General features: G+C 44.4%; 1 protein-coding gene across 1 annotated transcript; it reads left to right on the top strand.

Annotated features, from left to right (window-relative positions):
• The first annotated feature begins 2,539 nt into the window (after positions 1-2,539).
• On the top strand, positions 2,540-10,180 carry LOC134409661 (zinc finger protein 3-like). The gene is made up of 6 exons (XM_063142511.1): positions 2,540-2,616; positions 4,289-4,764; positions 4,947-5,073; positions 5,924-6,006; positions 6,253-6,379; positions 7,348-10,180. Exons 2-6 carry the CDS (start codon positions 4,333-4,335, stop codon positions 8,478-8,480), a joined length of 1,902 nt encoding a protein of 633 aa, XP_062998581.1. The 5' UTR covers positions 2,540-2,616; positions 4,289-4,332; the 3' UTR covers positions 8,481-10,180.
• Positions 10,181-13,002: the final 2,822 nt, after the last annotated feature.

The following is a 13,002-nucleotide window of genomic DNA, read 5'->3' as shown; positions in this document are numbered from 1 at the left end:
TTCATAGGGCTTTGTTTCCAGATCCCTGATCATCCTGGTTGCCCTCCTCTGAACACGCTCCAGCTTGTCTGCGTCCTTCTTGAATTGTGGAGCCCAGAACTGGACGCAATACTCTAGATGAGGCCTAACCAGGGCCGAATAGAGAGGAACCAGGACCTCACGTGATTTGGAAGCTATACTTCTATTAATGCAGCCCAAAATAGCATTTGCCTTCCTTGCAGCCATATCGCACTGCTGGCTCATATTCAGCTTGCGATCTACAACAATTCCAAGATCCTTCTCGTTTGTAGTGTGCACAGATGTGCAACCTGCAGGCCCAACCCACCCATCAGCTGGGTGTCAGGTAATAGATCGCTGTTCTGGCACTGCTATTGACAGTGATCTGGGTCTCTCTCTGTAGTAAATGGGTGTGTGTCTATGGGGAGGAAGGACACACATGCACAAAGGCATATCTATCTCTTTAGAAATGAATTGCTTTTCTGAGTGGTCATAAAAATGCAAAGAGATTGATTGGGATCCTGCATAATTGCACTGAAAGATCCATCAGAACCCCCAATATCAGTCAGAAATTGCCCAGACTTGTGTGTGTGCTTGCGTACATGTGGAAGATCTGGGAGCTTTATCTTAGCCGTTATGTAGGCCGGGCTCTCTGACATCACCTGGGTCCCTGGACCAGGAGGAATTGGGGTTGTGAAATTGTTCAAATTTGACAGCCTGATGTTCCTTTTGTAACCAATAGTAGAACAGGAGATGAGAAATATGTCATTTGTCTCTTCTCCTTCTGTCATCTTTTAGCTGCCATTCCATCAGAAATGTTTCAAATATGGACCTGAGACTATGGGGATGATGTGGTAGAACTATAACTTGCTGGTATTGAGAGCATTTCTCTGGCTTCTAGTCCTTTTTCAAATCCAGTCCATTTTCAAATACAAGTGGAAGGGGCCTATAAGGTTAATGCAGGAAACCACCTTAAAGCATCCCTGATAGATGGCTGTCCAGCTGCATCTTGAATGCCTCTAGTGTGGGAGAGACCACGACCTCCTGGCCCTCCTCGGTGTGTTAGTGCTTACCTTTAAAGCTCAAAAGCTTCAGACCCAGGTACTTGAAAGGATGCCTACTCCCATGCCTATCTCCCCATGCACCAATGTCATGTTTGAAACCTCTCCAGGTGTCCCTGCTATCCAGCATAAAGTGGGTGTTCACCAGCGATAGAACCTTTTCGGTAGTGGTAACGCATTTGAAGAATCTCCTCTCTAGGGAGGCTCACCACTATTGTTTCCACAGTGGCCAACTGGCTGCCCATCGCTCACAGGCAACAACGCAACACAACATTTGAAAAAGTTAGAATCAGAGACATTAAGAACATCAGAAGAGCCCTGCTGGATCAGACCAAGGATCTATCTAGCCCAACACTCTATTCACACAGTGGCCAAGCAGCTGTCAACAGGAAACCTACAAGGAGGACGTGGTGCAACAGCACCCTCAAACCCATGTTCCCCAGCAAGTGGTGTATGTAGGCATTAGTGTTTGGAGCAGAAAATCTAAATGGTGTTCCGCATGGGAGTAAAAATAATAAACCAACTAACAATTAGATGCCATTTATCTTCAAAGTTAGGAGGTGGGAGCCAGGATGAAGGAGAAAATGAGAATACAGAGACTTTAGTTTTTAAGATCTCGTGATTTACTGTTAGAAATAAAGACCTGGATCAGTAGAAGGCTTCAAAGTATTTTGAGGCGGAATTGATGAGTGAGATAATGCTAAGCCCTAATAGCTTGGGTAAGCCAGGTCTACCAAAGCTACAATGCTCTGCACATTCCCTGGGGGTAAGCCCCACTGGGCACAGTGGAACTTGGGTCTAAATATACATGCACAGGACTGTATTCCCAGAGGATACACAGCGCGCGCGCGCGCACACACACACACACACACACACAGAGGATTCCACTGCATGGCCTTCTAAGGGTTAAATGAACTGAGCTTGATTCCTAGAGAGGAAGGGAATTTGGACCGGAAGGGGACGTGTCTCCTTTTTAACAAATGCAGCTGTCTCCTAAGCCCCCTTCTCATCGGCTTCCTCCATTGGGAGGAAAGTGGTCTCCTTGTTTCCAAGTGCTACGCTGGTGATCCTTTTTGGGATCTGGTGAGCCCCCATGTGCATTTGGGTGAAGGAGAGCCCCAGGGCTGTAGAGGAAAGGCAGTGGGATGGGGGAGACCAGAATAATGTTTACTGCCTTGGTTGCCCTGTGGGATGACCTCTGCCGGGAGAGAAACAGGGGGAGTGCGACCCTGTTGGTTCTCCTGGACCTCTCAGCGGCCTTCGATACCATCGACCATGGTATCCTTCTGGATAGGTTGTCTGAGCTGGGAGTTGGAGGTACTGCGTTGCAGTGGTTCCGTTCCTACTTGGATGGCCGATTCCAGAAGGTGGTGCTGGGGGATTATTGCTCTGTGCCATGGCTCCTAAGCCATGGGGTTCCGCAGGGCTCTATTCTTATCCCCTATGCTGTTTAACATATACATGAAGCCGCTGGGGGAGGTTATCTGGAGATGTGGACTGAGGTGTCATCAATATGCGAATGATACCCAGCTCTACCTTCCCTTTTCATCAAACCAAGGTGAGGCAGTGGCTGTTCTGAACCAGTGCCTGGGCACGGTAATGGACTGGATGAGGGCTAACAAACTGAGACTCAATCCAGACAAGACGGAGGTACTGTTAGCGGGTGGTTCATCTGTCCGGCGAGGTGATGTTTGCCCTGTCCTAGACGGGGTTGCACTCTCCCTAAAGGATCGGGTCCGTAGTTTGGGGGTGCTCTTGGATCCAGAACTGTCACTTGAGGCACAGGTGAACTCAGTGGCAAAGAGCACCTTTTATCAGCTTAGGTTGATATACCAACTATGCCCTTATCTGGACAGAGATAGCCTAGCTACAGTTATCCATGCTCTGATAACCTCTCGTTTGGATTACTGCAATGCGTTATACGTGGGGCTGCCTTTGAAAACAGTCCGGAAGCTTCAGCTGGTACAAAACAGGGCAGCCCGTTTACTAACAGGGACTGGCCGGCGAGATCATATTACGCCAGTCCTTTTACAACTTAATTGGCTGCCAGTCCAGGTCCAGGCCCGATTCAAAGTGCTGGTATTGACATTTAAAGCCCTAAACGGTTTGGGGCCAGGTTATTTGAAGGAATGCCTCCTCCCATATGTATCTGCCCGGACCTTAAGATCATCTACAGGGGCCCTTCTCCGTAAGCCCCTGCCAAAGGAAGTGAGGCAGGTGGCTAATAGGAGGAGGGCTTTCTCCGCTGTGGCACCCCGGTTGTGGAATGAGCTCCCCAGAGAGGTCCGCCTGGCGCCTACACTGTACTCTTTTCGTCGCCAGCTGAAGACCTTTTTATTCTCTCAGTATTTTAACACTTAATTTTAACTTAAATTTAAATTTTACTGTTCTAACTCTGTATTTTAATCTTATATCAATTTTGCTGCATGGTTTTATCCTGGTTGTGCTTTTGATACTGTATATTGTATTTGTGCTTTTAACCTGTTGGTTGTTTTATTGTGGTTTTAGTTTTTGTGAACCGCCCAGAGAGCTTCGGCTATTGGGCGGTATAAAAATGTAATAAATAAATAAATAAATAAATTTACAACTCGAACGTATATATGCAAGATCTAAGTTAGAAAGATCATATTCTCCTGCTTTTGCTGCTGCCTGTTGTTTTGCGGTAGACTCACTACTGCTCTGTCACAGCTACGCTAAAATCCTGGGTTTCTAAAGTGTCTTTTTATGGGGCAGCAATTACTTCCCAAAGCCCAAAAAGGGGAAACCCCACAGGAAATGTCAAAAAAGGTTTTTTTAAAAAATTCAATAGAAGGCTTTAACAAGTCACAGGATTAGTCAATTAAAATTTCTTTAACGAAGTGACAGCCTTAATTTAAACCCGTTTCAAAGTAGTTTAGTGTAAATATGGCTTAAGGAGAACATGGCAGAAAGGGAGAGGGGGGTTTTAAGGGAGGAGGAGGCAGCTTTGGGAAAAGATGGATCAGGCTCAGGAAAAGGCTAAGAAAGGGAGGGGCAGGGGAGGCAGATAAATGGATAGGAATAGGCAGGGGAGATGCCACATCTTTAGATCTTCATATCGAAGTCTGATCCATGGCTCTCAGGTGAAGAAACCTCCCCACAAATCTGTACTTCATCTTAGAGTTTTAACATTTACTTGCCTTTCCTCCTGGCAGAAGACCTGCCTTGATAGTGTAATAATGCACTTACATAATTATATCTTTTCTCTGCAGGACTTGTACCACCAATTAGGGCAGAAGAGGAAAGCATTCTTCTGATGCTGTTGGAGGCTTCCTTAGAACACAAATCAAAGATGGATGAGCAAGACTCAGCTGGCCCTGAAATCATCAAGATTGAGAACAGTGTGGAATCCTGCGAAAGAACTGTTCAGAAGTTTCTGGGTGAGGACAGTGTCAGCTCAGATGTACACTATCAGCATTTCAGACAATTCTGTTACCAAGAGGCTGAGGGACCCCGGGAGGTTTACAGCCGGCTCCATGATCTTTGCCTTCAATGGCTGAAGCCAAAGCAACACACAAAGAATCAGATTCTGGACTTAGTGATTCTGGAGCAGTTCCTGACTGTCCTTCCACCAAAGATGAAGAACTGGGTCAGAGAATGTGGAGTGGAATCAAGTTCCCAGGCGGTGGCTCTGGCAGAAGGTTTCCTCCTGAGTCAGGCAGAGGACAAGAAACCGGAAGAGCAGCAGGTGAGAGTGTTTCATCCTGATAATTCCAAGGGGTCATGAATATGAGGAACAATATCCTAAAACTCTCTAGTAATTGCCCAACTCACTCTGAAAATCATCCAAATGGAAGAGTGTATCAAACTCCCTCTATCATTCCATTTCTAATCCTTCTCCCCATTCCATGTCTCGGATCTTCATTTCAGGAGCACAGCCTATTTGCAGAAGTGAGCATTCATTTCCCAAAGGCAGAGAAGGATCTATCAGATACAGGACAGAATCAACTACGAAGGGGGATCAAGCAGGAGGATGGCATAGGTGCCACCTTCCAGGGTAAGGATTTGGTCTTCTTATATTGATTTACAAGAAAACTGTGGGCTCCTTCTACCTTTCCTTGAGACTTTTGGGTGGAGTAGTTCATAGTACAGAATGTGTCAGTTTCCGACACTTGAAGACTTTATATATGGCCAATTGCCCATGTGTAAAGAGGGGTCCATTGTTGTAGATCGCAAGCTGAATATGAGCCAACAGTGCGATATGGCTGCAAGGAAGGCAAATGCTATTTTGGGCTGCATTAATAGAAGTATAGCTTCCAAATCACGTGAGGTACTGGTTCCTCTCTATTCAGCCCTGGTTAGGCCTCATCTAGAGTATTGCGTCCAGTTCTGGGCTCCACAATTCAAGGACGCAGACAAGCTGGAGCGTGTTCAGAGGAGGGCAACCAGGATGATCAGGGGTCTGGAAACAAAGCCCTATGAAGAGAGACTGAAAGAACTGGGCATGTTTAGCCTGGAGAAGAGAAGATTGAGGGGAGACATGAGAGCACTCTTCAAATACTTAAAAGGTTGTCACACAGAGGAGGGCCAGGATCTCTTCTCGATCCTCCCAGAGTGCAGGACACGGAATAACGGGCTCAAGTTAAAGGAAGCTAGATTCCAGCTGGACATCAGGAAAAACTTCCTGTTAGAACAGTACGACAATGGAACCAGCTACCTAGGGAGGTTGTGGGCTCTCCCACACTAGAAGTATTCAAGAGGCAGCTGGACAACCATCTGTCAGGTATGCTTTAGGGTGGATTCCTGCATTGAGCAGGTGGTTGGACTCGATGGCCTTATAGGCCCCTTCCAACTCTACTATTCTATGATTCTATGAACTGGCTTTGCACCACCTTTGTCTCTTACAGGCAATGGACTGATGCCAGCAATACATACTCCGTCATCTCTTCTTTGTGGTGGAGCAGAAATGGCTTCTCTGCAGCTGGATCAGGTAGGGGAAAGGTTCACTGAAGAGACAGGTAGGGTTTGCCTGTCTCTGCTTTCCTCTCTGGGCCTGAACAATTCTCTCTCCTTGCCTTTCCTTCTGTCAAAGCTCCCTATTAAGAAGGCTACGAATTCCACTCATGAAGGTTTGAATCATGAGGCCAATACCCAGCAATCTCAGTCCTTTGGATTTTGCTTGTACATCATCTTCCCTTTTTACCTCTAAGAACGAAATACTTTCTCTTTCTTTCAGAGTCTGGTGACCTTTGAGGAGGTTGCTGTGCATTTCACGGAGGAAGAGTGGACTCTCCTGGAACCTGACCAGAGAGCTTTACACAGACAAGTCATGGAGGAGAATTGTGGGATCTTGGCCTCTCTTGGTAAAGCTCCCTATTTTCCTAGTTGATATTTATTTATAAATGTGAATATTTAGAAAAATCAGGACCTCAATTCTTCCTCTTCTGCAACAAAATGTTGCAGTATGGTGTTCTCCTTTCAGGGTTTCACAGCCATGTCCTTTTCTCAACTCTCCTCAACTGTTAGTCAGCATTCAATGCCCACTGCACATGCTTGGTCCTCATTGGGTATATTTGGGTCCCATCCCCTGGGAGTTATATTTCTATAACATTTTTTGTATTTCTGCAAACCTCAGGGTTTCCCAAGTCAGTGGATAAACTTCCTCTTCCATATAGTTGGAGCCATCTTGGCTATAATCGCCAGCACCCGCACTTGAAAATTAGAAATAGAGGAGACCATGTTGAGTAAACCATGAAAGATTAACTTCACTGTCTGAGCTGGTTGCTGAGCCCAGGTTTCCATGTTCCCAGTTCAACACCCCATCCGCTGTGAGTTATTCCCAGTCAATATAAGCTGTTAAATGCATGGTCAGATCTGCCTCCCCATCTAAGTCTTTTGGATTCTTGAGGGCCTTCTCTGCAGTGGCCCCACACTTTTGGAACAAACTCCCATCAGAGGTCCGCCATGCACCATCCTTGCAGGCTTTTAAGAAGGCCTTGAAAACATTTTATTTTACCATGGCCTTCTTAGGAGTACTTTTATTGCTGCTATTGCCATTGCTGTTCTTGCTGATTATACTGTTGGTTTTTATTGTTTTTAATTGCCATTTTGTTGTGTTTATGTTTTTATTGCTTTTAATAGTTTAAGTGTTTTTATGTATTTTATTGGTTTAAGCTGCCTTGTTAAGGACTTCTGTCCTGAAAGGTGGCCAAGAAATGTTTTAAATAATAAAATAAATAAATTTCTTTAGTACGACTTACTTGACCTTGTTTAGTGATTTGAAGCTCTATTTCTCACTCAGGTTCTTAACAATTTCATGTCTTCATTCCAGAAGGGGACAGAGGGGAAATGGAGAATAAGGAAGAATCCCCTGGTGTATTAATAGAAGGAGTCAGAAGTCAACAGATGGAACAACAGGGAAAGGAAACAGAAGCAATTTGGAAGAGGAGCAATGATTCCTCTGCTTCTCAGGGCAGTAATTACCATTTACTCTCAATCCAAGAAAATATAGATAAAAGAAAAGAAAAGAGTAAGTGCCATGTGTGTCGGAAAATGTTCAATTTTACATCAAACTTTAAAGCTCATTTCAAAATGGAGTCAGATAAACAACCATTTAAATGCTTAGAGTGTGGAAAGTGCTTTAGTTGGAGCTCACAGCTTACTAACCATCAAAGAACACACACAGGAGAGAAACCATATGAATGTTTGGAGTGTGGAAAGAGCTTCAGTACAAGCACACACCTCATTTGTCATCAAATAATTCACACAGGGGAAAAACCTTACAAATGCTTGGAGTGTGGAAAGAGCTTCAGTTGGAGCTCACACCTCAATGACCATCAAAGAACGCACACAGGAGAGAAACCATATAAATGCTTGGAGTGTGGAAAGAGCTTCAGTAGAAGTACAAATCTTACTTGTCATCAAAGAACTCACACAGGGGAGAAACCATATAAATGTTTGGAGTGTGGAAAGAACTTCAGTTCCAGCACAGACCTTAGTAGACATCAAAGAATACACACAGGCGAAAAACCATATAAATGTTTGGAATGTGGAAAGAGTTTCAGTGTGAGCACAAGCCTCACATACCATCAAAGAACTCACACAGGAGAGAAACCATACAAGTGCTCAGAATGCGGAAAGAGCTTCAGTGTAAGTAAAAGCCTCAAGTACCATCAACGAACTCACACAGGAGAGAAACCATACCAGTGTGTGAAATGTGGGAAGTGTTTCAGCGTGAGCTCAAGCCTCGCTGCTCATCAAAGAACTCACAAAGGAGAAACCATACAAGCATTTGGGGTATGGAATGAAAACAAGTCACAATACAACCAATATTTCACATCAGAAAGCCCACTTAAGGGATCCTCCAATATGGAGGGCAGTGACTTAGTAAGGTCTTCAGCACCTGAAAAGGTGTGGCTGGATGAGGAGGAGGTAGACAGTCAACTACCTCCAACTCAAGGCTGAGTTGGATTTGCTGTAAGTCAGGAGTGGGGATCCTGTAGTCCAGCAACATCTAAAGGGCCACAACACCCATCATCGTTGGCCATTGGCCATGTTGGCTGGAACTGATGGGAGTTAGAGTGCAACAACATCTGGATAGTCACAGGTTCCCCATTTCTGCCCCTAATTTAGGGCAGAAATAGTTACATTAGCAGCTCCTGCACCACTATAATGCCCTGCACAGTCACACAATACGTCAGACATCTCTGTTAAGTTTAAAGTTAAACCTGCAACTCTTGTTGATCTTATACAGGTGTTTCATCTTATTTCTGGACGTGGGTGCAGCAATTGTAATATCTACTATTAGGGCAAAATCCAGGCAAAGTTGAGTATACTAAAGTCCCACTGAAGTCAACAACACTCAAGCAGTTAATTTATTTATATATTTTTTTAAAATTCTATACCATCCTTTATTAAAACAGATTCTATGCCAGTTTTATAACATGCACAGAAGTACAACCTAATACCCTAAAACAAGCCAATAATAAGTAAGCTAAAATTACAGTAGTTAAAATGCCTTGATGAAAAGGAAATGACACCTAAAAGATAAAAATGCTAGATCGGCCTCCTTGGAAGGAAGGCAGGAAGCACTCCATCATGGTCAGCTCAGCCATCTGTCTGGTTGACAGCTCATTACAGAACTTAAGCATGAATTCAGCATTCCCCCAACCTCAGATATCAAGAAGTAGAGATGAATATCCGCACAGACAACCAATAGCTTCATATCCGTATTTAAAAGCATGGGGGACAAGATGGAGCCCCACAGGACTCTAACAAAACAGCCAAAGCGCCAACGAGAAATCCTCAAGGACCAACCCTGGCCAGTGACCCAAACAGGAGTGGAATCATTGTACCACATGCCTCCGACTCCCAACTTCGAAGGCAATTCAGAAGCATATCAAGGCCATAGAAATGCATTATTTAATTACAGTTTTCAGGTTTTCAATCTTCGGGGTTCCCCTTGCGATTTCTGGTTTTAGCTTGTTAATAGTTTAATATGTCTTTTGCAGTGTACATTATTTATTGTTTTATACTGTTTGAATTGATTTGAGCTGTATGCCGCCCAGAGATCCCAATAATATAGGGTGGGATACAAATGTTTTAATAAATAAATAAATGCTTGCTGAGGATCTCCTTTTTTGAGAAGGGGGTGATATTCCATGTTATATGCTCAGTTCATCCATGGGGCTGGCCTAGGCCTAATGGATATGGGGTTATTGGAAAATATCCTGTACGGAACATCAGAAATTACTCAAATATTTTTAAAATAATATTTTTCATTGTTGTGAACCGCCTAGAAAGCTTCGGCTACTGGGAAGTATAGAAATTAAATAAAGAAATACCTGAAGGAACGTCTGCTCCCATGCTTTCCTGCCTGAGTACTGAGGCCATCTTCAAAAGTTCTCCTCTAGGTGCCATCACTATCCAAAGTAAAGCAGATAGTGATTAGAGACAGAGCCTTCTCAGTAGTGACACCCTATTTAATGAACGCCCTCCCTAGGGAGGGAAAAAATCACTCCGCGCGGCATTTTCATATAGCGTTTCTACTCAGATGAAAGCATCAGCCAAAGGCGCCTGATTTAGGTGGACCTACTTAAGAATACAGAAAATTATCCATTCAATGGAGATTGGTGTGATGGGTAAAGTGTAAATTTAGGTATTGAACTGGCTCATTATCATTTTTTAATCTTGTTCCCTCCATGTCCTTGCCAAGAATCTCACCAGGCTAATTTCCCTTTTTCAGATGAACTGATTAGGAATTAGGAAGATGCAAAACACTGGATCATAGTGAAAAAGAAAAGAACCCGGAGACCTTCCCCATACATGAATTCTGTATAGTCCAATAGGGTTGGGGACGAATTGCTCGACCTTCAGACCTCTTTGTTTCCCTGCCCCGTACTTTTTTATTGGTGCTTTCCCCCCACTATGAATTGGGAATCTAAAGTTTAACTGAGCTTTGGAACCATTCAGCTCATTGACCATTAGTGAACTCGCCAAACGGAGGACCATGTAGTCCTACTGTTAAGGTGGCCAAAAGACCCCCTTTCTCTGTCCCACCATACCCCTCCTTTCCCTCTGTTCATTAATAAAGAGTCGTCAGAATGCAGCTGGCCAGTTGCTCAAGGTTGCCCTGCACTTTCCATCCCCGCAGAGCATGTCTTTATCTGCCTGGTCAAATGTAGCAACTTCCTAAACCACAGCTGCGAAACCTTGGATCCCTGATCCAAGTTTCTATGATCCCAGACACTTCGGCGCACTTGCACCTTGTTATCACCAAAACCACCCCAATGGTCAGCAATGTCAGCTCTGGCTGCCCTTGCAATTGGGGGGGGGGGGAGAGCTTATCTGGTACAGTAAGTTACATAAATGGGACATAGTTGTAACAATATCATGTATCGTTAGTTGTCAGAAATAGTTTCATTTATGGAAAATGTATAACTCTGCAATCAATAAGGTATGGGAGGAGGGATGGAATGTTATAAAAGATTTTGGTTGTGGATGATGGGTAGAGAATCTTGCCTTCGACCCGTCGAGGGTGAGTTATTCTTCTTCTACATGTGTAGTTCAATAAAGAAGTAGTCACTGCGTCTGGACTTGTCTAGTTTTCTGTTCTCTCCCTTCTGGTTGGTTTTTTTTTAACCTTACACTACATTGTGGCGCCATGTGAGGACTTTGTATTTTCTCAGGCTTTTTAGCCTTTCAGTTTTAAAAATGGTGTTAGCCCCCTTTTAGACTTCTGCACCGCTAGGGTCCTACTTCTGTTTCATTTCCCGTTTTAAATTTATGGGTTTTTAAAATATTACTTTGCCAACATATTTATATATGTTAGTATGTTATTTACGGCCTTAAGTTTTGTTTTGTGTACCGCCCAGAGAGCTTCAGCTAATGGGATGTATAGAAATGCAATAAATAAATAAACTGTTGCAGAAACTTATTTTCCCCCACTCACTCACTTGCATCACTGAATGGAGTTCTGGCTGTTTAGATGGATAGAAGATGAAGGAATGTCCTCCTTTTGAGTGGGAAAGAACAATATTTTTTAAAAAGCAAATGCAAATTAGAGCCTCCATGGCCATCTTCTATCCTAATTTTGTCAGGTGAGGGGGGAAAGCCAGGAAGAGCCAAAGAGGCGCATTCTGAGGAACCCGGGGGGAGAGAGAGAGGAAAGCTGTTTGGCCTTCTAAGGGTTAAACGAACTGAGCGAGATTCCTAGAGAGGAAGGGAATTTGGGCCGGAAGAGGACCAGGTGTCCACCATAGCAACTGCATCTCCCTGCAAAGCCCTTTCCTGTCTGGCTCCTCCTGCAGAGGAAAGAGGCTTTTGTTTCCCCAAAGTGCTACATTGCTGGCTCCTTCTGAAATCTAGTGAGTCCCCCTTCTGCAATCTAGTGAGTCCCCCTTCTGCACTTGGGGGGGGAAAGGGGAGCCCTAGTGATGCAGGGGAGGGTCGGTGGGGAAATGAAGAAGGAATGGGGAGACCCCAGGGGGAGATGCCAAGACTCAGCCCGGGAAGGGGAAGAAAAGGGGGCGACGCTCGGGTGACCATACTGGAAAAGAGGACAGGGCTCCTGTATCTTTGACAGGTGTATAGAAAAGGGGATTTCAGCAGTTGTCATTTGCATGCATGCAGCACTTGGTGAGATTCTCTGCAGTTCAAGCTGCAGGAGCCCTGCCCTCTTGACCAGATACAAAAGAGGGCAGGGCTCCTGCAGCTTGAACTGTTATAACGAACCGGGGATTTCATGCATGCAAAGGACACCTGCTGAAATTCCCTTTTTTATATACAACTGTTAAAAGATTCAGGGGCCTTGTCCTCCTTTTCATATGGTCACCCTAGGCGACGCTATCTGCTGATTGGGAGGGTAGAAGGGTGAACCCTCATCCATTTAACTCTAGGAGGGTTGGTCTGTGCACACACACACACACATACATGCATGCACTTCTCCCAGTCAAAGAGCTGCTTCCTCCCTTGAATTTAAGTCTATTTACATGAAGGTGGCAGCTCTGGGGCAATGAATGCAATTTATTTATTTATTTATTTTATTGCACTTATATACCGCTCCCATAGCCAGGGCTCTCTGGGCGGTTTACAGAAATTCTAAAATTAAGATTAAAACGAGTATACAAAATTTAAAATTTCTAAAACATAGAACATACACACATAAAGCATTAAAAACCATTAAAAAACTAAAACATGTGGGTAATTAAGATGTGCTGCCATATGCCTGGGCAAAGAGGAAAGTCTTAACCTGGCGCTGGAAAGATAGCAGCGTTGGCACCAGGCGAGCCTCGTCAGGGAGATCATTCCATAGTCTGGGGGCCACCACCGAAAAGGCCCTGTCCCTCGTTGCCACACTCCTAGCCTCTGTCGGAGTAGGCACCCGTTGGAGGACCTTAGATGTTGAAATATAAATGATTTCTATTTTCCCATCAGGATTAGTGTCCCCCTCAATCAGGCACTACCCTCTCCTTTTCCCTATCCTCTG

The sequence above is a fragment of the Elgaria multicarinata genome, chromosome 16 (genome assembly GCF_023053635.1).
Source record: "Elgaria multicarinata webbii isolate HBS135686 ecotype San Diego chromosome 16, rElgMul1.1.pri, whole genome shotgun sequence".
Lineage (NCBI taxonomy): Eukaryota > Metazoa > Chordata > Lepidosauria > Squamata > Anguidae > Elgaria > Elgaria multicarinata.
This window is presented reverse-complemented; position numbering and strand designations above follow the sequence as displayed.

Bases quoted from the DNA above. Each gene is read 5' to 3' on its own strand.
- LOC134409661 (XM_063142511.1), top strand. From the start codon at position 4,333: ATGCTGTTGGAGGCTTCCTTAGAACACAAATCAAAGATGGATGAGCAA. The intron at 5,074-5,923 runs GTAAGGATTTGG...TGTCTCTTACAG, and splicing joins CATAGGTGCCACCTTCCAGG to GCAATGGACTGATGCCAGCA. The intron at 6,007-6,252 runs GTAGGGGAAAGG...TCTTTCTTTCAG, and splicing joins CTTCTCTGCAGCTGGATCAG to AGTCTGGTGACCTTTGAGGA.